The sequence below is a fragment of the Nelumbo nucifera genome, chromosome 1 (assembly GCF_055504915.1).
Source record: "Nelumbo nucifera cultivar China Antique chromosome 1, China Antique-T2T, whole genome shotgun sequence".
NCBI lineage: Eukaryota > Viridiplantae > Streptophyta > Magnoliopsida > Proteales > Nelumbonaceae > Nelumbo > Nelumbo nucifera.
Genome location: NC_142649.1, coordinates 152,539,889 through 152,564,201, shown reverse-complemented (window position 1 = coordinate 152,564,201; position 24,313 = coordinate 152,539,889). Strand labels below are relative to the sequence as shown.

The 24,313-nt window shown below is 39.8% G+C and overlaps 1 protein-coding gene across 2 annotated transcripts in view; it reads left to right on the top strand.

The window, feature by feature from the left end:
- Positions 1-992: 992 nt before the first annotated feature.
- The window catches only part of LOC104589157 (protein LUTEIN DEFICIENT 5, chloroplastic-like), a 34,492-nt gene continuing 11,171 nt past the window's right edge, over positions 993-24,313 (top strand). Inside the window, exons 1-12 of one of the 2 annotated variants that reach the window (XM_010247377.3) lie at positions 994-1,226; positions 1,318-1,480; positions 1,664-1,880; positions 2,003-2,074; positions 2,460-2,570; positions 2,712-2,903; positions 3,040-3,201; positions 17,724-17,819; positions 17,928-18,029; positions 20,536-20,568; positions 21,605-21,685; positions 21,824-21,906. In XM_010247377.3, the coding sequence (XP_010245679.1) occupies positions 1,103-1,226; positions 1,318-1,480; positions 1,664-1,880; positions 2,003-2,074; positions 2,460-2,570; positions 2,712-2,903; positions 3,040-3,201; positions 17,724-17,819; positions 17,928-18,029; positions 20,536-20,568; positions 21,605-21,685; positions 21,824-21,906 (1,436 nt within the window). In that variant the 5' untranslated portion in view covers positions 994-1,102. Of the gene's footprint in view, positions 1,227-1,317; positions 1,481-1,663; positions 1,881-2,002; positions 2,075-2,459; positions 2,571-2,711; positions 2,904-3,039; positions 3,202-17,723; positions 17,820-17,927; positions 18,030-20,535; positions 20,569-21,604; positions 21,686-21,823; positions 21,907-24,313 lie in introns of both variants that reach the window. The other variant, XM_010247378.3, reaches the window with a different exon arrangement.

Sequence of the window (24,313 nt, the reverse complement as noted above, 5' to 3'; positions counted from 1 at the left end):
GATAAATCACCATGATATGAGATATAACCAACACCATAATGCAAACATCAATGATCTCATAACAATTCCATACACAAACAACAATGGATGTTCCAAGATAAAAAAAAAACCCTAATGCAAACATCAATGATACAAGATGTAACCAAACACCATAAAATAGCAAACAATAATGATTTGAGATGGACCTACGCAAACAACATCGGATGTTCCAAAGAAAAACCCTAACACAAATAACAACGATCTGAGATGTAACCAAACGCCATAAAATAGCAAACAACAATGATCTGACCTACGCATGGTCTTTTGGTGGCAAGATCTTGCGCAAACCAAATAAAAATAGACCGATTATTGGTCTTTCGAGCTTCTAAACAGATGGAAGACCACACGGAAAGACTTACCAAATAAACCCTTAATCCTCTAATAGAAAATTCCTAATCAGATGCAATTAGTCAAAGTCATCATCACCATCTAGCTAGTTGGCTCTTGCTTTAGCATGGATCAGTTCAAATTGACCCCAAACCTCAACAAGGATCGAATAAATGTACGCTTGCCTTTTAACTCGACATCAACCCACTAAAACCGGATATTGTAATCTTTTCGTGCATTGTATCATTGGACAAAGAATCCAACTCCACCATTTAGGCGTCCAGTATATAGTGGGGATAAATTGGTCAATTATTAAATTGATCATGATCTTTACATTCATTTGTGAGTACACAAGATCACTACAACAGTACAACCTCACTTAGGCAGCATTTGGCATTTCAAGGATTTATTTCTTTTTTGCAGTTGAAAACTCAAGCGAACATTTTAACTGACAGACAATAAACCCTTAAAAATAAGGAATGTGCCTTAACCGAACAAGGTTTACCGTTTACGTAAGAAACGTATTTATCCACGCAAGTAAAAGCAAACGGGGCCTTAATTCCAAAATCTGTTTTTTTTGGCGCTCGTGTCGTGGCCCATTCAGACGTCAGAGAGCGCTTTATCATCTCACTCTAGTGTTCATTCACCCATTTCCCGTCCAACTCAATGCTGCAACTGAACGAAGTTCACCTTAGATTCTTCCCTGAGTGTGCCAATTTGTCAGATACTGCCTCTAATGGCTGCCAATCTTTCTCTGCTACAACTCCCATCTGTCCCAACACACTCTCTCCAAAGCAGAATCCGTGCCAAGAAATTGAAACACACCACAACCACCTTCACTTATTCTACAAGACCGAACGGTTTCGTGAACCACCCTTCTTGTTCTGTGCTCTCGTTGTTTTTGCTTATATACATGTTATTGGTTCTTATGTTTGAAAGTGTTTGTTGCAGGGAGCTCCAGATACCCTACTATTACATGCTCCTATTCGAATGGACAAAGCCCCGATTCAGTTGACGATGGCGTTAAGAAGGTTAAGAGGATTCTTGAGGAGAAAAAGCGGGCGGAGTTATCCGCCCGGATTGCTTCAGGTGAATTCACAGTAGAGCAATCTGGGTACGTTCACTATGAACAGAATTTGCAATTTGGAGTACACCCGTTACTTTTCTTTTTGTTAATTTGATTTAATAAGTAGCACGTAATCTGCGGGTGCTTAATTATGCTGTTTTATGGTTTAATAGTGTATTTTTGCGTTTTAATTTGGGTGTGCCTTTTGTATTTATTTGGCCTCCGGAAAAGTTTTCTGTCTGTGCTGAGGAATGGTCTGTCGAAATTGGGAGTTCCGACGGAGTTATTGGATTTTTTATCAAAATGGAACAATGTCAGTGAAGGGCAGCCAAAGATTCCAGAGGCTAAAGGAGCTATGAAAGCAATAGGGGGTCAGGCCTTTTTCATCCCCTTGTATGAACTTTACCTCACTTATGGTGGCATATTCAGGTTGACATTTGGTCCAAAGGTTTGGCTCTTGCTCACCTTCGTTCCTTTTTTAATTATTATAGACCAGTGAATTCGTTAAAATTTTTTATATGCTCAAGTCTGTGTCTGTCTTGATCAATCAATTGTTGCTCATTGTTACAGTCCTTTCTGATAGTTTCTGATCCTTCTATAGCAAAACACATATTAAGGGAGAACTCTAAGGCTTATTCAAAGGTAGAGATTCTTTTCTGTTAGTCTTAGTTGAGCAAGCAACTTGCTTCCACTGTCTTTTATAAGTTAATATAGAGAAGATCATGGTCTCAAGGAAGAGATCAGGCTGTTAGATGAGGTCCCTGAATAGGTTTTTATTCTCTAACATGTCCCCTCACATGAAAGCCTATTGGGCTTGAAGTGTGGACAAGCACAGGCCCATCCATGCCTTGTGCTGAAATTTAATTAATTATAATGGGCGCGACGAGGATCAAACACTAGACCACATGGAAGTTGGTCAAACAGGCACCATACCATCTCAAGGAACCATTCAACCTAAAAGATTAAGCTGTTAGATGAGGTCCCTGAATAGGTTTTCGTTCTCTAACACATGGTTTTTAATGTATAGGGTATCCTGGCAGAAATATTAGATTTTGTTATGGGGAAGGGACTGATCCCAGCTGATGGGGAGATTTGGCGTGTCCGACGACGGGCTATTGTCCCGGCATTGCATCAGAAGGTAATCCAATAGCTTTATGGTTATCATGTATCATCCCATTAAATGCTCTTTAGCTCATCCTGATCTCTTTGTTGGTCTTGTTTTGCCCATTTTGATATAATTTTATTATTTATACTTTTTTCTTTGATTGTTTATTTGTAGTATGTAACAGCTATGATTAGCCTCTTTGGGCAAGCTACAGAAAGGCTTTGCAAGAAGCTAGATGCTGCAGCATCTGATGGGGAGGATGTAGAGATGGAGTCATTTTTTTCTCGGTTAACATTGGATATCATTGGCAAGGCTGTCTTTAATTATGATTTTGATTCTTTAACAAACGATACAGGAATAGTTGAGGTACTTCTTTTGATTCTTCCTTTTCCTTTATTACTCAGCTCTGCCTCTTTGGACATTCAACTTTATTCAATGTTTTCTTTTTCTTTATCATGATGATTGTACTAAACTATATTATGTATGCAATTGACATATCCAGGCTGTCTATACAGTCTTGCGAGAAGCAGAGGATCGTAGTGTTGCACCTATTCCTTTCTGGGAAATTCCAATATGGAAGGATATTTCACCACGTCAAAGAAAGGTTTCTGCAGCCCTCAAGTTGATAAACGATACACTTGATGATCTGATTGCAATATGCAAGGTAATTTGGAAATTCTTAATGATGAAGTAACAGCGCCTTGTCTTTACATGCAGTGTGGCTCATCAGCGTGTCTTTAGAATGTTGGATCTTCATATTTTGAGTCCAGATGTGTAGTCCGGATTTCCTACCCACGACGACTCTACCCACACCTACTCACATGAGATCGCAGCCACACGTGGGGAACATTTCATGTTCTTACATGTTATTATGCATGGGGAGATGTTCCCAATGCATGGAGGTAGTGATTTGTGGGTAGGTGTAGGTAGAGTTCTTGTGGGTAGGACATCTGGAGTCCCAGATGTGAAAACATGAGGATAAGATTAGAAAAAGAGCAATGGCTATGGATGGGTGCTTCATATGCAGTGGGGCGTCGAGGTAATGATGGATCTTTCATGTTATGAGTCCAAAGGTGAGATGATGGGGGGAAGGAAGCATCCCATAGTGGGAACACTTTCAGATTCTAAGGCCTTCAAATATGAAGAACCGTAGTTGGTCATGAAAGGCTGTACCATTGTAGGATCCTGGCAAAGGAAATAGTTAGAACTTAGAAGAAATATACACACAATGGGAGCACTTTTAGATTCTAAGGCCCTCAAATATGAAGCAACATAGTTTGGTTGGTCAAGGTTGTAGGATCCTAGGAAAAAGAAATAGTTATGAGAAGTCATGTGCAAGTTTGAACATTTTTAAAACACCAAGTTGTTCTTCAGTCATTTTATAAGACCATTGTGCGGAAAATTGACAAAATACAACAAAAAATGGAAGTTTCAGGCGGTGATGATCCACTGGAGGACAGGCTGAAAGTTACATCGAGGATTGTCTGCATTATGAGGAGGTAAAGGTTGGAAGTTTGGGTTGAGGGAGCAAACTTGAAGAGGAGGAGTAGGAACAAATTAATGGAATAATCAGCAAGAGATTGTGTAATCTGAGAACTCACAATATTGTACATGTGACAAATATCTTTTCAAAGCCAAAACTCGGCTTGGTAGGGGCAGGACCTACGAAAAAATAATAAATGAGTATACAGAAGGAAAAGAGTGAGAGGCAATGGGACACCTGACACTGATCATAGGGGGGCAACGATGCAAGTTCAGTCACCGGCTCCCCTTTCATTGAAGAAACAACAGGAGAACAAGGTGAGTGGTGTCAATCCTGATTCTGGTGCAAACCAGTTGCTGCATGATAGTGATGTTATTGATGGAAACTCAGGTGGAGTGGCTATCCAGAAAATAGTTGATAGAGAGGTTACAATTGGGAAAAGTCTGGGTCTGTTTTTCTGGGATGGTGAGGAATTTGCTAGGAAGGCTTTTAAGGAATTTGAAAGAAGAAAAAAGGAAGAGAAGTTGAAGAACAAAGTTCATCTGCATGGAAGCAAGGTATGGGACGAGGATTACCCAACCCAGGAGGATATGCTCACGGTTGAAGATTGATGTGGTGCTTCAGGAAGGGATCTTGCTTTTGTTTAGTTTGACGGGTTGGTGGTCCTTGTTTTAATGTGGATTTGTATTGAGTCTGTTCTTTGACCTGTGTAGAGAAGATGGGCCGAATGGCTCATAGGCTGCTTATCCTTCTTTATTTTTTATGTTCTTTGTTGTAATGGACCTTAATTTGGGCCTTATTCTTTCTTGTGTTATGTTTCTTAATTTTCTGCCCAACTAGGGGCCTCTCTGTAAATTATTAAAGTTTAACTTAATGAAATAGAATTAGGAGTGTAAGAGAGAAGGTTATGTTCGAAAATCTCTCTCTCTGAACCCTAGTTGTTGCCACTTTCTTCTTCTTCTTCTCTCTTTTTGAAATCTGATTTCTGCTACATCATTTTGAATTTTTGCAACTTTCTAAACAATCCTTTCTTTTCAAAAGGCCGTTTTTCTTCTTGGTATTAGAGCAGGCTTGTTTTTCCATCTTTTCACCTCTTTTTTCCCATACATTGTGTGTATGGAGAACTGAATCGTATGGATAGTTAAAGAAACGTATTTCAGCCCAGTTGTTAGTGGTTTCTAGAGAGAAGGGGATTGGTTTTGTCGTTCTCTTGACAGATTGAAGTGTATTGCCCGAAACCCTAATTTTCTGGAGAAATTTGATTGCGGGCCCCACAGGGAATTTGGTGTTCTATGAAGTCTACAAGGAGCAGCTGAGTTTTCTCTGTTTCTCCCGGCTTCCGGGTGTGATGCAGGTTGCTGGTACAGCTGCATAGAGGTTGGCTGACAACATAGTTTTTGTTTTGTTTTCATTTGTTGTTATTTGAAGTTGTTAGAAGTCATTTTCGAAGTATTTAAGAAGATAAACTCTTCAGATTTTGAAAACAAGCATGTTGCTGAATCTGGACAGGTTCCGGGAGCCTTTGTAGACTCTCTATTGGATGTGACCACAGTCAAGCTGGATGGAACTAATTATCTGGCTTGGTCACAATCAGTAAAAATTTATATTTGTAGTAGAGGCAAATGGTGTTTTATGTCCGGGAGCAGAAAGGCTCCTCCGGAAGATGATTCATCATATGAAAAGTGGATGCAAGAAAATTGTACTGTTATTGGATGGCTTGTGAACTCAATGCAACCACAGATTAGTCAGCACTATTTGTGGATGAATTCAGCAAAGGAAATTTGGGATAGTGTTGCTAAAACCTATTCCCAGAAATTAAATGTGGCCAGGGTTTACAAGTTGATAAGTGATGTGAAGAATTTGAGACAGGGGGATAAACCATTAGCTGTATGCTTCTCAACACTGAAGTCTTTATGGAAAGAAATAGATTTGATAGAAGCTATAGCCTGAGACACCACTAATGATGTTGAGACCTATAGGAAACTGGTTGAGAGAAACAGGGTGTTTGAGTTCTTGACAGGGGCTGAATCCAGAGTATGACATCACAAAGCAAAATATTTTATCCAAGGATAGTGTTTCATTGTCTCAAGCCTATGCCTTGGTAAGTAGTGAAGAAAGTAGAAGACTTGTCCAGGTCCAAGGGGCTGGTCTAAATGATCACTTTGCTAATATGGGAGTGAAACCCAAGGGAGTTGCAGGGACTCCAAGTAGCTCAGGGAAGAAAGAGATTATCTATGAGTACTATAAAAAGCCAAAACATACTAAAGACAAGTGTTGGAAATTGCATCCTGAGCTTCTTCCTCTTCGGTTTCAAAAGAAGTCTGATAATATGAAGGCAAGGAGTGCCAATGTTGCTGCTGGTCCAGATAGTGACAGATACCAAACTGAAGAGATGACGGCTAGTGAGCAGTTAGCTTCTATGAAGGCAGAATATGAGAAGTTTGGGAGGATGATCAATCACCTAGAGGGTGTGGCCTCTTCTTCCAACCCTCTAGGAAATTCAGCCTCTTCTGCATTTGCTCATTCAGGTATACGGGCTTCTACCAATCATGCAACCATTTTAGGTAATTGTAGGATCCCTTTGATTATTTATTCTGGTGCTTCTGATCATACGACCAGCCTTTCCACTTTATTTGTTTCATATGATTTACTTCCTGGACGTGAGAAAATCACCCTAGCCGATGGTTCTCTTGCCCCTATCTCCGGCAAGGGAACCATTAAGGCTACAGATTCCTTGGTCCTTCCTCCTGCTCTTCATGTACCCAAGCTAAATACAAATGTATTATCTATAAGTAGCCTAACTAAGTCATTTAACTGTTGTGTAACATTCTTTCCTTCCTACTGTGTTTTTCAGGATCTGGAGTCTCAGAAGGTGATTGGGAGTGGCCATGAGGCGAATGGAATATATCTGCTAGATACTCCTGGACAGTGCCATGAACAACCTGGAAAAACTGCTTTTGGGTCTACATCTACAGAGTCCATCAGTCGAGTCATGTTATGTCATTTTTGTTTCGGTCATCTTTCTTTTTCTACATTAAGTCATTTATTCCCAAAACTGTTTAAGGGAATTAGTTTGTCCAGTCTTCATTGCGAGTCGTGTGAACTGTCAAAACATTGTAGAAACAATTATCCTCTGAGTAATAAAAGATCTTCTCCTTTTCGTTTTGTGCACTTTGATGTGTGGGGGCCTTACCACTTACCTTCTTTTATGGGTGGCTACAAATATTTTTTCTTGTTCATTGATGACTTTTCTCAGTTCACTTGGGTATTTTTGATGAAGTCCCGTGATGAAGTTCCCAGACTTGTGAAGCAATTCCATGAATTTGTCCTAACCCAGTTTGATACCATAATTAAAATTTTCATATCCAACGATGCAAAAGAATATTTTGAGAAAAAACTGACCTGCTATCTCATTGATTTGGGGGTTATTCACCAAAGCTCCTATATTAGGACCCCAGAACAGAATGGAGTTGCTGAAAGAAAAAATAGGCATATTGTTGAAGTTGCAAGAAATATTCTATTTGCCTCACATGTCCCTACAAAACTTTGGGGTGATGCTGTTCTCACTACTACCTATCTTATCAACCGTATGCCATCTAGGGTTTTGGGGTTTAAGTCTCCCTTCAGTCTTCTTCGTCCGAACAATGATCTTTTTCCTATTCCTCTTCATGTCTTTGGCTGCACTTGTTATGTACATATCCCAAGTGTCTGGAGACATAACTTTGAACCAAAAGCCCATAAGTGTTTCTTCCTTGGTTATTCTCCCACACAGAAGGGTTGTTGTTGTTTTGATCCGAAGACTGGCATTCGGTATGTTTCAATGGACGTCACCTTTGATGAGCTTTCTTCCTTTTATGGTTCTTCTCCATAGAGACATTGTCCAAAGGGGGAGAATTTGTCATAGTTGTTTGCTCTTCCTCTTCTTGTCCCAGTTGAGTCTTTTGCTGAGACTCTTCCTCCTTCAAATGAGTCAAGGGAGGATCAATCATTTCACTCTCATTCCAGTGTTCCTATCCCTCCTCCTTTACCTCCTCGCCCTCTTTTTAATCCCAGGTTGTACCAACGACAGAGAACCAGAAATGAGCAGATTGCTTCCCCTACAACACATGAGCCTTATGCACTTCCAGTTATAGAAGAGACAACAAGTATTGTTACAGCCCCTTTGGAGCCATCCTTCCAAGACCTGGATATCCCCATTGCTATTAGGAAAGGAAAATTGAAGTGTACTGCACATTGCATTTCCAAACACCCTTATAGTTTGCTCTCTCTTTCATATTTTGCCTACCTTTCTTCTGTTGCTTCTAACCTAATTCCCAGGTCTGTGTCAGAAGCTCTTACTATTCCAGAATGGAGGGATGCTATGAGAATAGAAATTGATGCCTTGCACAAGAATGACACTTGGGAAGTGGTTGATTTGCCTGAAGGGGATCCAGTAGGCTATAAGTGGGTTTTTACTATCAAATATCATGTTGATGGCACCATTGAAAGGTACAGGTCTAGGCTAGTTGCAAAAGGCTATACACAAACATATGGGATTGATTATCTGGAGACCTTTGCCCCTGTTGCCAAGATAACTTCTATGAGAGTTCTGTTATCTCTGGCTGCACACTCAGATTGGCCACTTTATCAGCTGGATGTAAAGAATGCATTTCTGAATGGAGAGTTACATGAGGAGGTCTATATGTCTCTTCCTCTAGGGATGTATGAAACAGATATGAAAGGAAATGTCTGCAGGTTGAAGAAATCTCTTTATGAACATAAACAGTCCTCTAGAGCATGGCTTGAAAGGTTTAGGGCTGCCCTTGTTAGTTTTGGCTATGTACAGACAGTTTGATCATACCCTCTTTGTGAAGAGGAGAAGATCCTTGGTCGTTTACCTGATTGTGTATGTTGATGATATTGTTGTGATTGGTAATGATGTATCAGGGATTAATGATCTCAAATCTTTCCTTTATATAGAGTTTGAGATCAAAGATCTGGGGGAATTGAAATACTTTCTTGGCATAGAAGTTGCTAGATCCAAGGATGGGATCCTTATCTCTCAGAGAAAGTATGTTCTTGATTTGCTCTTTGAAACAAGGAAGATGGATGCTAGACTAGTTGTTACTCCTATCGATATGAGCCATAAACTCTCTGCTTCAGATGGAATATTGTTAAAAGATAAGGGAGTCTTCTAGAGACTACTTGGAAAACTTCTCTATCTATGCATGACTCGGCCAAACATTGCATATGCTGTCAGTTGCATCAGTCAATTCATGCATGCTCCCAGGGATACTTACGTGGCAATAGTAGAGCGGATTCTGTGTTATCTGAAGGGCTCCCTTGGAAAGGGGATTCTATTTGCTAAGCATGGCCATATTAAACTTGAAGCCTACATAGGTGCTGATTGGGCTAGAAACATTGATGACAAAAGATCTACCTCTGGGTACTGTAGCTTGGTGGTAGGCAATATTGTCTCTTGGAGAAGCAAGAAACAATCAGTTGTTGCTCGATCTTCAGTCGAAGCAGAATATAGATCCATGGCTCATGGAGTTTTTGAACTACTGTGGCTTAGATCCTTGATGGAGGAACTGGGTATTGAGCATGATAAGCCAATGATGTTATATTGTGATAATCAAGCCGCCATCAACATTGCTCACAACCTAGTGCAACATGACAGAACAAAGCATATTGAAATTGACACACTTCATTCGAGAAAGAGTGGCTTCTGGAGAAGTGTGTCTACCTTTCATCACCTCTGAAGGACAATTAGCTGATTTCCTCACCAAGGGCATTCCCAAGGCTAAACTTCAGCATGATACTGGCAAGTTTGGCATGATTGACATCTATGCTCAGCTTGAGGGGGAGTGTAGAGAAGATGGGCCGAATGGCCCATAGGCTGCTTATCCTTCTTTATTTTTTTATGTTCTTTGCTGTAATGGGCCTTAATCTGGGCCTTTTTCTTTCTTGTGTTATGTTTCTTAATTTTCTACCCAACTAGGGGCCTCTCTGTAAATTATTAAAGTTTAACTTAATGAAATGGAATTAGGGGTGTAAGAGAGAAGGTTATGTTCGAAAATCTCTCTCTCTGAACCCTAGTTGCCGCCACCTTCTTCTTCTTCTTCTTCTTCTTCTTCTTCTTCTTCTCTCCTCTTGAAATATGATTTCTGCTACCTCCTTTTGAATTTTTGCAACTTTCTAAACAGTCATTTTTTTTCAAAAGACTGTTTTTCTTCTATCTGCATTTGGTTTTGATTGGGTATTTTCATGTTTGTAAGTGGTGGTTTTCTTGGGTCATTTTGGGTTTCCTGAGGTTGTTCCCATGCATTTGGCGATATCTTATCACCTTCTGATGTATTCATTCATTTTTATTTTTAATAAAATTTCTCTTTATCCTTAAAAAAAAGGAAAGTAAAGAAAAAGTAGGAAATTGCAGATGTACAGGAAATACAACAAAAAAATCAAGATTTAGAGGAAAATACAACAAAATACAGAAAAAACAGAGAATTGGAGAAATTACAACAAAGAAAAAGAGGAAAAGACAGAAAACACTAAAAGTTGCAAAACAAACTAATATAACAAGAGATACCATGCTTTAGCATGCCTATTTTTGTTATTTTGATATTTTTTCTCTCTCATCCCATTGAACTTCAAATGGGCATTTTAGTAATTTTCACCTTTACCATCAAGCCTGTTAATGAGGCAGGGCAAAGTGTTGGAAACTGAACGTTCATGGTGAGTCAATTGTTACAAATGAAAGTGTTAAAATAATTTAGTTGCTGATGTTAGGGTCTGTTTGTCTAGTTAAAGTATTTTTTATTTCGTTTTTTCTTTCTGTTATGTCTGTTATTGTACTCAGGGGCACAAGGGTCTTTTCCCTTGTTATTTCTGCCGCCCTATATATATTAAAATAAAGGTTGGCGCAGCACTGTTACATTGCAAAACCCTTCTCTCTTCTCTCCTCTCTTCTCTTCTCTTCTCTTCTTCTCCTCTTCTCTTCTCTTCTCTTCCTCTTATTTCTGGCCGGCCATACTGTCAAGATGGTATCAGAACAGGAATGCTGATTAAAGAGAGCAGATCAAACAACCTTACTGAGAGAGCAGATCGAACAGACTTGTTGAACCTGGGCGGAACAGAAATCTGATTCTGGACTGAAAAAACAGCTCTACAACTGGTACAGTTCTCCCTGTTTTCTCTTCTTTACCCTCCTTGGTCATGTGCCAAGTGAAAACCCTATGAGTCTGGGCGGCTGAATGTTGTCGAATCTGTATACCCCTGTTTTTCTTGGATCGTGTGATCTTGTTCATGTGTTAAGACAACTGTAGGTCAAGGATGACTTGTCTTCTCAATGATTTGATTTGATTGTAAGTAATAAGGATCTCTCCTGCTGATTAGTGGTTGTTAGACATTCTGGAATTCTGATTGGTTGGGACTGTTAAAACTATACAGGTCTAAAATCTGCCGAATACTACCTCTGTTTTGTCCTGAATTTGGTACTGTTTGTGCTCAACCTGGTTGTTAAACCCAAGTGTGTGGGTGTGGACTCAGTGGAGCATTGTTTTGTGGAGTAAGGAGGGGTCCTAAGTCCGGTGTTTGGGATTGATTATCTGTTTGACCATGTCGACTGAGAATTCTGCTACTTCAGAGATTTCAGGGAGCCACAATGGAGTAAGTGGGGGAATGGATATGAGCTTTCCCATGGTTGTTATTCCCTTTGATGGTCTGAACTACCTTGAGTGGTCTAGGGGAATAAAACTCTACATCACTGCTAGGGGGAAAATAGGATACATCAATGGGAGAGTGAAGGAACCGAAGTATGGAAGTGTTGAGCATGATAGGTGGAACCAAGAGAACAGTATGGTGATGTCTTGGCTCTTGGTTTCAATGCTGCCACAAGTAAGGAAGACTTTTATGTGGGCTGAAACTTCTTGTGAGATATGGGAACAAGCGAAGTCCGCCTATTCAGAGCAGAGACACTATGCCAAGATATATCAACTACAAGTTGAATCCTCTACTTGCAAGCAGGGGGAGAGGAGTCTCTCGATGTACTATTCTGATTTGACATCAATATGGAAAGAACTTGATCACTATCAGAATGTGAATTGGAAGTGTGATGAAGATGCAAAGACCTATAAGTCACTTGTATCTCAGCAACGAGTGTTTGCCTTCCTCCTAGGGCTGAATCCTTCGTATGAGTCTATCAGGGTGCAGATCTTGGGTAGTAAAGACTTGCCATCAGTTCAAGAGGTGTATGCCTTGGTGCAGTCAGAAGAAAGCAGAAGTGTGATGAATGGTGTAGAAGGGGAGTCAGTTGCCCTAGCTGTCCGGGGAAATTCAGATACAAATGTCGGAGGTGGTTTTAAAAAGGGTGACACTCAGAAAAAACCAGATGACAAGAACAAACTTTGGTGCACTCACTGCCAGAAGACACAACACACGAAAGATACATGTTGGAATCTCCATGGAAAACCTAAATGGGCACAGGATTTGGGTAAGAAGTCAGCACCTGATCAGGGCAAGAAACCAGGCCAGCAGAATCAAAAAAGGTATAACTCAGCTAATATGGCATCGATAGAGACTAGTCCTTTGGTAACTCAGGAGAGGCATCCCAGTTTTGACCCTAAGGAAGATATTATCAACTCCTTCCGTGAACATTTGGAATTGTATGATAGGACTCTCCGCCAGATGGATTCTGGTCCTACTCCCTCTACCTCGTTTGCGTCTACATCAGGTAATGCCACAGCCTTCCATGTGTCATCTCATACTACTGATTCTCCTTGGATTATTGACTCCGGAGCCTCAAACCACATGACCGGTAAGTCAAATTTGTTTCAAACATATAAACTTCTCTCTGGGAGAGATAAGGTAAGACTGGCTGATGGTTCTTTTTCTACCAAAGCTGGCCGAGGCACCATGCCTCTCCCACTTGGCCTTACTCTTCCTAATGTATTGCATGTTCCGAAATTACCTATTAATTTGCTGTCTATTAGTAGTTTGACTCACTCCTTGAACTGCTCAGTCACTTTTTTTCCATCTTCATGTGTGTTTCAGGATTTGACCTCGGGGAAGACGATTGGTAGAGGAAGCATGGTGGATGGTCTCTACGTGTTGGAGAATATTGTTGGTCTAGTGGCGACAGAGTCCATGAATTCGTCAAGTGAGAGTCAAGCCTATTTATGGCATAGTCGCTTAGGTCATCTTTCTTTTGAGTCGTTAAAAGTTATGTTTCCAAAGTTATTTGAATCCTTGTCAGTGAGTCAGTTACAGTGTCAAACTTGTCAGTTGAGTAAGCATTGTAGAAGTTCTTTACCTTTACGAAATAAAAGATCTGAATTTCCATTTCATATTGTTTATTCTGATGTTTAGGGCCCTGTTACTCTACCTACTATGGCTGGCTATAAGTAATTCATTACCTTGGTTGATGATTATTCTAGATACACTTGGGTTTAGCCTATGCGATCTCGAGATGAAGTGCCACAAATTGTGAAAGATTTTCAACGCATGGTGTTCACTTAGTTCCAAACGAAAATCCATATCTTCCAGTCGGACAATGCAAAGGAGTATTTCCATAGTGATCTCACGAAGTTTTTTTGCTTCGAGTGGGTCACTTAAGCGAAGCTCTTGTGCCAAGACACCCCAACAAAATGGTGTGGCTGAACGGAAGAACCGTTTTGGATGGATGCAGTCTTGTATGCAACATATATCATCAATCGCATGCCCTCTCGGCTATTAGAGTATAAGGCCCCACATCAGCTCTTGTTCCCTACAGCCCCGATGTCCACCATTCTGATGCGTGCTTTTGGGTGTTATTGTTTTGTCCATAACCTGTCCCCTACTCGTGGTAAGCTTGATCCTCGGGCTATTCCTTGTGTTTTCCTTTGTTACCCTTTATCTCAAAAGGGGTATCGCTGCTATGATCCCATTGCTCGCAAGTACTATGTTTCCATTGATGTCTCATTCTTTGAGAATCAACCTTTTTTCTCGGTTTCTCCTCAGGGGGAGAGTAGGGTTGAGGAGAAACAGGCGACGACTCAAATTCAACTACCTCCTTTACCCGATTCTCCTCCATTCCGAGTTTTTCATCGTCGCCATAAGAGCCAGCAGAGTTCAAGAGCCATGGAGCTTGACACTATGCAACCAACATCATCGGATTCACCCGAGGCAGATCCGTCTCATCAGCCAGGTACACTTGCTCCCATTGATATGTCTGTTCCTCTAAATGTTGATTCACCTGTCACCAATGATCTTAATATTCCTATTGCTAAGAGGAAGGGTGTTAGGTCTTGTACCACTAATCATCCTATCTCTAATTTTGTGTCCTATGAGCATGTTTCGCCTTCATACCGTGCCTTTCTCTCTTCTGTGGACAGTGTCCCCGTTCCTAAGACTGTGGCAGAAGTTTTGTCTAAACCTGAATGGACAGATGCAATGCAGGAAGAAATTGATGCTTTACACAAAAATGGCACTTGGGAGTTGGTAGACCTTCCTGAAGGGAAGGAACCAGTAGGGTGCAAGTGGGTGTTCACAATGAAACACAAGGCTGATGGAACTATTGAAAGGTACAAGGCTAGACCGGTAGCAAGAGGCTTTACACAGGTATATGGAGTGGACTATGCAGAGACTTTTGCTCCAGTAGCCAAGATGAACTCTATCAGGATTCTTCTTTCCTTGGCAACAAATCTTGACTGGGACCTTCACCAATTGGACATCAAAAATGCTTTCTTGAATGGTGACTTGGAAGAGGAAATGTACATGACCCAACCCCCAGGGTTCTGTGCCAAAAGCAGTGAACAAAAGGTGTGCATGTTAAAATAATCTCTATATGGGTTGAAACAATCACCTTGGGCTTGGTTCAATAAGTTTCATTTAGTAGTTCAACAGATGGGGTTCAAATAATGTCAGTCAGATTATACTCTATTTGTGAAAAGAGGTGAAGGTAAAATTGCAACTCTTATTGTGTATGTGGATGACATAGTGATCACAAGAGATTGGAAGGTTGAAATCCAGAGACTGAAAAAATTCTTAGCCACTAAAATTGAGGTGAAGGATCTAGGCCCCTTACGTTACTTCCTTGGAATTGAAGTTGCCCGCTCTCACAAGGGCATCTTTATTTCCCAACGGAAATATGTACTAGATCTACTAGAAGATACAGGCAAGTTGGGGGTAAAACCATTTGATTCACCTATTGAACCTAATCACCATCTGGGAGACAACCAGGGAGAGTTTTTGAAAGATGTAAAGATATTCCAGAGACTCGTGGGGAGACTTTTGTATTTGTCTATGACCAGACCTGATATTGCCTATGCAGTGGGTGTCCTTAGTCAATTCATGCACAGCCCTAGGACAACTCACTTTGAGGCTGCATAGAGGATCTTGAGATATCTCAAGAAGTTTCCTGGAGCTGGTTTGTTGTTCCAGAAACACAGTCACTTAAAAGTGGAAGTATATACTGATGCAGATTGGGCAGGAGCAGTCAATGACCGAAAGTCTACCAGTGGGTATTGTGCCTTTGTAGGAGGAAACCTTGTCACATGGAGAAGCAAAAAACAAAGTGTGGTGGCTAGATCTAGTGCTAAAGCAGAGTATAGAGCGATGGCTCATGGGGTTGCGGAAATCATGTGAATAAGAAATTTGTTAGGTGAATTAGGTTTCGCAGTGAGCAATCCTATGTCACTCTAATGTGACAATAAAGCTGCCATCAATATTGTTGCTAATCCAATTCTGCATGATAGGATGAAACACATTGAAGTGGACAAGCATTTATTAGAGAGAAACTTGAAAGTGGAGAAGTGTGTACACCATATGTCAACTCAGAAGAACAACTTGCAGATATCTTCACCAAAGGTCTTCATCATGTGCGGCACAAAGATTTGTGTGACAAGTTGAGCATGATTGACATCTATGCTCCAACTTGAGGGGGAGTGTTAAAATAATTTAGTTGCTGATGTTAGGGTCTGTTTGGCTAGTTAAAGTGTTTTTTATTTCGTTTTTTCTTTCTGTTATGTCTGTTATTGTACTCAGGGGCACAAGGGTCTTTTCCCTTGTTATTTCTACCGCCCTATATATATTAAAATAAAGGCTGGTGCCACCAGCACTGTTACATTGCAAAACCCTTCTCTCTTCTCTCCTCTCTTCTCTCCACTCTTCTCTTCTCTTCTCTTCTCTTCCTCTTATTTCTGGCCGGCCATACTGTCAAGAGAAAGTTTATGGGGCCAAGTGTCACTACCCCCAAAGTACAGGATACCCTTCTGTAATTTACTCTTTTCTTAATCAATAAAAGAAGATATTGGCGGGGGGGGGGGATGTTTACAGACAGTTCTGGACATCTAAAAATGGCTAAGTTACTCAACTATGGCAACTTAGTGGTGCAAGGTGATTTGAAGGTGCTTGTGGAATGGGTTAAAAAACAAGCAGGAAAGTTCTTGGAAGCAGAGGAATGATACGAGGAAGGTTCAGATATTAGTTGATGATCTAGCAGCAAGAATCTAATGGGTTGAGAGATTGGCAAATGGTCTAGCAGATGCTCTAGCTAGACAAGGAGTTGACAGAGATCAGTTGTTTAGGGGTGTTGTGTCTTAAGTGATGAAAAAGTAGGGAGAGAAGAAAGATGTAAAGGGGAAGGCAGGAAGGGGCCTAGCCTGAACTAGGGGGAATTTGTTGACGAAGCTTTGCAAGTTTATATAACATTTATTTTTTGATCAGCAACATTTTTTTCACATTGTTAATACATTGATATTTTTTGGTTTCTGATCAAAAAGAAAAAAGGAGGACTTTGGCCTTACCCCAGCCTCTACATTACAATCAACTGCAGAATCCCACTAAAAAGTTCTACCATCTACTGAAGGATTGACTGAAAGTATATGAGACATCATGATTCCTTCATATTCCATTTTTGAAGTCCTTTGATTTCATAATTGTTAGATTCACAATATAGATCAGGATGCCAATTTCTTTGAAGCTTCCAATAAATTAGCATATTCAGCTTCACCTTCAATATTTTTGACATTGAGTTTTCCTTTCTGGAGTTGATAATCTCTCCATCATGATTATATATATTCAACCTTTTCCAGTTGCCATGCAGCATTGCAAGTTTGCAACTATAAAATGATGTAGGAAGTACTTCGATCAAGTCAAGGATTTTTGGAGGGAGAATAAACAGAGAAGAATAAAGAAACACAAGTTCTTACAAGCTGCTTATCTAAGTAACTCAAAGGGACCAAATTTGTTTCTTTTTGTTTCCTGCAGGGGGAGAGTGAGCAAAGAAAAAAGAAAAAGGAAAAAAAAGGAAGATTTTACTAGTGGATAAGTTTTCTGCTGACCATGTTCAGATGCATATTTTGCTATGCGAGTGCAGCATGTACTTGTATGAGGGTACATGCCCCTTAGACAATCAGTCCACACTAAAATCTAATGTATGAATGTATGCAAATATGTATTTATGTATGGTCGGGCTGGGCTTGGGTTGGGATAAGGCCGGGCCAGGCTCGGGCTACCTAAGGGCTAGGCGTGGGCCTAGCCCAAAAAAATTTGAATTGTTGGGTGCAAGCCCAGCTTGAGGACCAAAAATCCAAGCTCAGTCCATGTAAAATTGCATTCTGGGTCAGTCCAGGCTCAGGTTGGGCCCACCCAAGTTGCACCCTATTAGGTCCCTTGATGTGTAAGATCATTTTAATAATCTATAGCCATCTAATCTGTTGATTTTGCATCTGCTTTTGTATTTGCAGAGAATGGTAGAACAAGAAGAACTGCAGTTTCACGAGGAATACATGAATGAGCAAGATCCTAGTATTCTTCACTTTCTCTTGGCGTCAGGAGATGATGTATCAACCTTTTTGATATTTCCAAACAATATCTGCTATTGACATCTGTTATTGAATGTTCATATTCATATCAATATTCATATGAACTGAACATCCTTTTTGTTGTAGGTTTCCAGCAAGCAACTCCGTGATGACCTAATGACAATGCTTATAGCTGGGCATGAAACATCTGCTGCAGTTTTAACATGGACCTTCTACCTTCTCTCTACGGTATGTTACAGGAAGGTTTGGTCAGGACAAGTGGATATTTCTTGTTTTTAACCTTATAGGATTACCCTACTTAGAGTTATTGAAGATGAAACTGTCTGAAATGGGCCACAGGACTCATCATTGCAGACTGGAAATCTCAAGCCCTCATAACTTACTGCATGTTGCATTAAGAAGATCAGTTCCTATCATTTTATGGGTACTGGACCTCCTGGCCTAGGAAGGAGCATACAGAAGAACTCAGCGCGATCAGTTGACTTTTAACCAACTGGTCATGCATCGCTATTATCAGTTTTCTAAGAAAATTGGCAGAACTTTTCTCCACTGTCTAAATATATGCAGCAAGAGCACATTCACAATTAGTTACCAAAAATGAAGGCTTCCTACATTTTTTTTCAGGATTATTTCTGGCTCTATAACTCTCCATAGTGGGACCCAAGGAATGTTGGTCCTGAGCTCTGATTTTTTGATGCTTCATAGGGATACACAATGGGGGTAGGTCATCCAATACCCATACCCCCCAACCCTGGTGGCAACAGGATTTGATCCCAGGTTTCCACTACTTATAGCTGGAGATCCTACCAATTATGGTGCCTAGACTGTTGCAAGGTCCTTTTGTCCCAGTCCCAAGCTTGCTAATTAAAATTAAATCACCCAATGGAATTCCAGAGTTAGGATTGTTTTGTCTAATATTTCTCAACATCTTAGAAACTCATTTAACAACAAATTTTCTTTTATTATAAATGTCTGGAGATAAATTAAATTGACCTTACCAAAATAAATATCACATGCAAAAATAAAGTGCAATGACATGCAATTAGGATAGTAAAGTGTTCCAGAGTTAGGATTGTTTTGTCTAATATTTCTCAACATCTTAGAAACTCATTTAACAACAAATTTTCTTTTATTATAAATGTCTGGAGATAAATTAAATTGACCTTACCAAAATAAATATCACATGCAAAAATAAAGTGCAATGACATGCAATTAGGATAGTAAAGTGTTGCCTAGTTTCCTCATCTAGCATTACCATAGGAGTGTAAGTTGGGTACTTGATTTGAAGTCTTTACACTGCATTGGGCCTAGGCTTCTGGGCCAGGCCCATTCAAATTTTAACAAAATCCCAACCCAAGCCCACCCAAGTTGCACCCTGATCATACCATTAAAACCACTATTTTAGAATGCATGTGGAACTTACTTATTAAGATGAGGCTGAAGTGCCTTGAGGTTATGCCTGGTAGTATGAAGAACATATCTCACATTGAGGTGCCTTATGTTAAGGATGCCCTTCCCCTTCTTATTCATCAAGGAAAATAGGGCCTGCTCACAAGACTCAGTTGTTGATTAATTTTTTATTCTCATTTTCGGTATATTTTATCATTTGGTTTAGTCTAACACTTCATTCTTTATGTTTAATATATTCGAGGTGTAAGAGGTAGAGGTGCAAAATGTAGAATAAGATAAAATATTGCAAAAAATGAGTTGGGGAACGTGTATGAATCACGAATTGGAGCAAACATGTGAGGTGATGAATGGGAAAATGTGTGAAATGCAAAGAGGTTCATGGGAGTAAGCTGTGAAACAATGAAGGATGCAAGTTAGGAATAATGTGAAGTAGGATGTGAGGGATAAGCAATAAGCACACATGTAAGTATGAATAATAATAAAATGACAAAAATGTCAACATTAGCATCAGCCACTTGATAATATGGTCTGACATATTGTGCTGAACTAGTGTGCCTCGAAAGGAAATATCTTCTGAATCAAGAAAAGGACAAATAAGGAAAGTTTCTCTATGAAGAGAAAATCTGAGATCAACTATATACAGAGGGAACTTTGTCGTATAGAGGAAATTCTGTTTTTCTGCCATTTTATGTGGAATGGGAGCTTTCTTGGTGCAGTCCACTTGCTTGTTTACCCCTGCTGCTAATTTGGTAGCTTACACAAGGTTTTTAACATACTTTTGAGTTTTCATTTTATATTAATAGTTGTGTAATAGGCAGTGATTGATTTGTAGGAATGCAGTGTATTTTTGTCATAAATATGACTTCTTTACAATGTGTAAATAAATAAATGGATGAATATTAGTTTAGGTACTTTCTTTTTTCAACATTATTTTGCTTATGTCATGGTTAAATCACTTATTGTATTTCTCTTAAATGCAATAAGATCCCAAGTCTCATGGCTCAAAGTTAGTGCATAACACATTTGGGGGGTCTTAAGGCCTCCATTCATGCATTTGCCTTCTAAAACATTGATCAAATAATCAATTGGTGTGATTCAACATTCTCTACCTTAGGTCTTGGTTTGACAAGTTACCATGGTTAAATATCCTAAGTTCCTCATTGTTAAATATCCTAAATATCTATATCTAGTTATGGACTGTGCTACCCAAAAGAAAATAAATGTTATGTGGTACAATTTTTTCATGCTACTGTAATTTTACACATCACTATTTACAGAAGGAATAAATGTCATATTTTTAAACAATCTCTTTGTATCTCTGCAGGAACCTAGTGTCATGTCCAAGCTTCAAAATGAGGTTAGTTTTCAGTACTATTTTTGAGAGGTAACAGAACATTTTATTGTAGAAAAGAATATGTACAGAAATATAAAGAAAAATGGACTAGCAAGTGCTACCTAACCAAACCCTGATGGAGTATCCCAATAAAATTACAAAGTAACCAAACCCTTAGACTGTCTATCCAGCTGTCAGCCATATTGTTTGCTGCCCTAGGTGTACAAGACCAAGTCACCCCTATTTCTAGGGGTGGAAATGAATCAAGCTTTTCATGAACTATTCGAGCTCAGCTCGTAAAGAGCTTGGTTCGGCTCGGTCTAAACCGAGCTTTGAGCTGAACTTGAGCCCAATATATAGGCGCGTTTGCTAATCAAGTCAAGCTTGAACCTAATAAGGCTCGCAAACCTGATTGAGCTTATACATTTTAATAAATAATTTTTATTTTTATTTTTTTATAGGAAGCTTGGATCACATTCAAGCTCGAACATATGAGCTTTTGAGCTGAGCCAAATTCACACTCAAATCTCTAGCTCGAGTAGAGCTTGAGCCTCGTGGATTTTTGGCGAGCTGGGCTCAAATAGCCAGATATTCTGCTCAGTTCAGCTCGAATCCACCCCTACCTATTTCTCTTGCAAAAGAGATAGCCTTTCCTAAGGAATATCTGTACTGCTGAGCCCCTTTGGAATCCTCCCTCAACCAGTTGATCACTGCATTAGAATCTCCTTCAACCTCTACATCGTGCAGATTAAGATGCTTGCAAAGTTTTAGGCCATGAAAGGCAGTTTGAAACTCTGAATAAATTGAGTCCCCCTTTTCTAATGGTCCAGAGTATACCATGAGGTTAGTTTTCAGTTTTCCCTTAAACAACGTTAGGCAGGGTATTTACTCTGAAAGACTAAGGGTAGTGGGTAAAGTTCTACATTATATTTTCAGCATATAATGTTAGGCAGGGTATTTACTCTAAAAGACTAAGGGTAGTGGGTAAAATTCTACATTATATTTTCAGCATATAATTCAGATTATTTTGTATCAATAATAGTTTAATTCTTGTAAATAGGTTGATTCTGTCCTCGGAGATCGATTTCCAACTATTGATGACATGAAGAAATTAAAATATGCAACCCGAGTTATCAATGAAGTAAGAAATTGGCATCTAAATATAGGATGCATGTCTCTTTATATTTAAATTCCTTTGAGGTATATATTATTTCTGAATTGGGATCCATACATCTCTTATGACTTCAAGTTGTTTATGTCCTCCTCCCCCTACCTGCAGTCTTTGAGGCTCTACCCCCAACCGCCTGTGTTGATTCGTCGTTCTCTTGAGGATGACATGCTTGGAGGGTACCCAATAAAGAGGTAATTTGAGTGTACCCTTTGGATAACCTATTATTTATAAAAACGTTTTCCATAGAGAACAGTGATAGCTCTCTATTTAATGTTACTATGTATTGTAATTTCTAAGGCTTTTCGTGCTGATGTTCAGATCCTTGTGATATCTAGTGGATCACATTATGCTGGGAATTTCAATTGACATGCTCAGATTTTTGCACAAGTTGTGGAACTATTGAAATGTAGGAAACCTAGAAAAAACATTGGAAATCTGCATTCATATGTGAGGAAATGATAAAAGAGGAATTCATCCTTTTATCATTCACCATATTGCTTAGGGACCACCTTATCCTTTATTGTCTGTGCTGTTGGGTCCTATTTTGTTGCAATGGTGTTATGGTCCTTCCTGATAAAGGAAAATGCAAGATAGAATAAAACAGATATCATTTGATATATTCATCAGTAAGTTTTTTATTTAAATTTTACCATTGATAAGAAGAATTTATCAAAAAAAAGACAAAGTGGTCAACCATAACAAAGGTGGCTGGTTGCAGATTTCACTGTCCAAAGAACTGCAAAATAATCCTGAGAGGAGGATAAAAATGTAGAGCTACCCTAGAAAAGTAGATCTCTACTACAAAGCTCCCCACCCTACTCACCCAACCCTGGCAAGACTATCCACAAGTGAGTTAGGTTTCAGGGAATCCATCTGAACAAGATGTTCACACTAGATGCCAAATTTGAACTCAACTAAGCCTTGTCCCAACTACTATTAGACAATGTATGCCCTTAGCTCCAATCAAATTGATGTACTTGATAACATTTATTGTAAATGAATAAAAGTGCATAATTGATTCATGTGATTTGGTGTGTTTCTGTGTAATACCCTTAAACTAGACACTTATGAGACTCGTTTAGTTTAGAATCTTCACAGCCGTTGGACAAATCTGGGGAAATTTATCCTGCCAAGGTTGACACTGATGTGCTGCCAAGTTGGTTGGGGTGGCTTGTCTTAGCTGTCAGGGTGAGACCTGAGGTACATACAGTGTGGGTTTTCTTGAAACCCTGAACCAGACCAAATTCCAGTAGTGCCCTGGACCTTGGAGACGGGTGGGCAAAACTGGAATGTTACACCTGACCCCTAGACTCGATTATAGTACTGCACTAGGTGTCGGATTGGGCCGTCTTTGATATGCCAATCAGTGAGATCCTTAGAGGGGGTCAAAACCTGGGTGTGTTGGGATAGTCCGAGAATTCATCTGAGTGGGTGATCATAGTGACAGGATCAGCCCCTTTGTCAGACAAAGTGAATGATCGGGGAATGCACTCTCTCTGATGGAAACCTAAACTGCCGGCAGTGAATTTCAAATGTGTTTGAAATTTGTTTTTGCAAAATATATTTATATAGAGATATACGTATATATATATTATGGTTCCAAATTGGTTGCAAAAGGTTTTAATTCCTAGGATCCATGTGAGTAGAGAGTGCAATATTGTACATTGCAGTCGAGGGAGAGGTCCTCTCTTGTCGGGCAGTGTATGATTATTAAGGGCTGAGAGGTCAAGTGTAAGACCATTAAGGATAATGCCTGATGGGTTAATCTTACATCTGCTCACAGTCATTGGGTTTTCATAAGGTGGTTGGACCCAATGACCATTTAGTGTAAATGTTGGGTCCATTAAGAGCCCATGGTGATGAACTCAAGGGTTCATTGTGTCCTATAGTGAATTCGGCTAGGCCTTGTAACAGAGGCTGGGCTGAACCCATGTGGTTGATGTGTAGATCAATGTTAGGGTCCCACGCCATACAAAGAGAGCCAAGTTAGCTAGCATATTAAAGGGTAAGTGAGGGCCCATTAAGAGCCCATGGTGATGGACTCAAGGGTTCATTGTGTCCTATAGTGAATACGGCTAGGCCTTGTAACAGAGGCTGGGCTGAACCCATGTGGTTGATGTGTAGATTAATGTTAGGGTCCCGCGCCATACAAAGAGAGCCAAGTTAGCTAGCATATTAAAGGGTAAGTGAGCAATATGACTTAATGGGCCTAAAACCCATTTCGAACTGGGCTTAAGTCAGTTAATTAAAAAGGGGCGAAATCATATTTATAACTTGATTAGGATTAGCTGAAGGATAAGATAAGTCTTATCCATTTAAGAGTCCAGATCGATATTTGGATCAAGAAACTCTCTCCTAATTGGATTAGGAGGCTGAGCCAAAGAAGGCTATAAATAGGGGACGAATTCCTCAGTTTACACACACTCAGCAACTTACAGAATTCTCCCTTGTTCTTGCCGCCCCTACCTAGTTTGATTTCCACCTGTGGAACTGATCAAGAAAGGTTCTTGATATTGTTTCTTGCTAGAAGAAATAATCTGAAGTTGTGCTCACCAGCCCTTGCTCGATTCTTGCTGAAGAATCTCAGGTTCTTGCTGA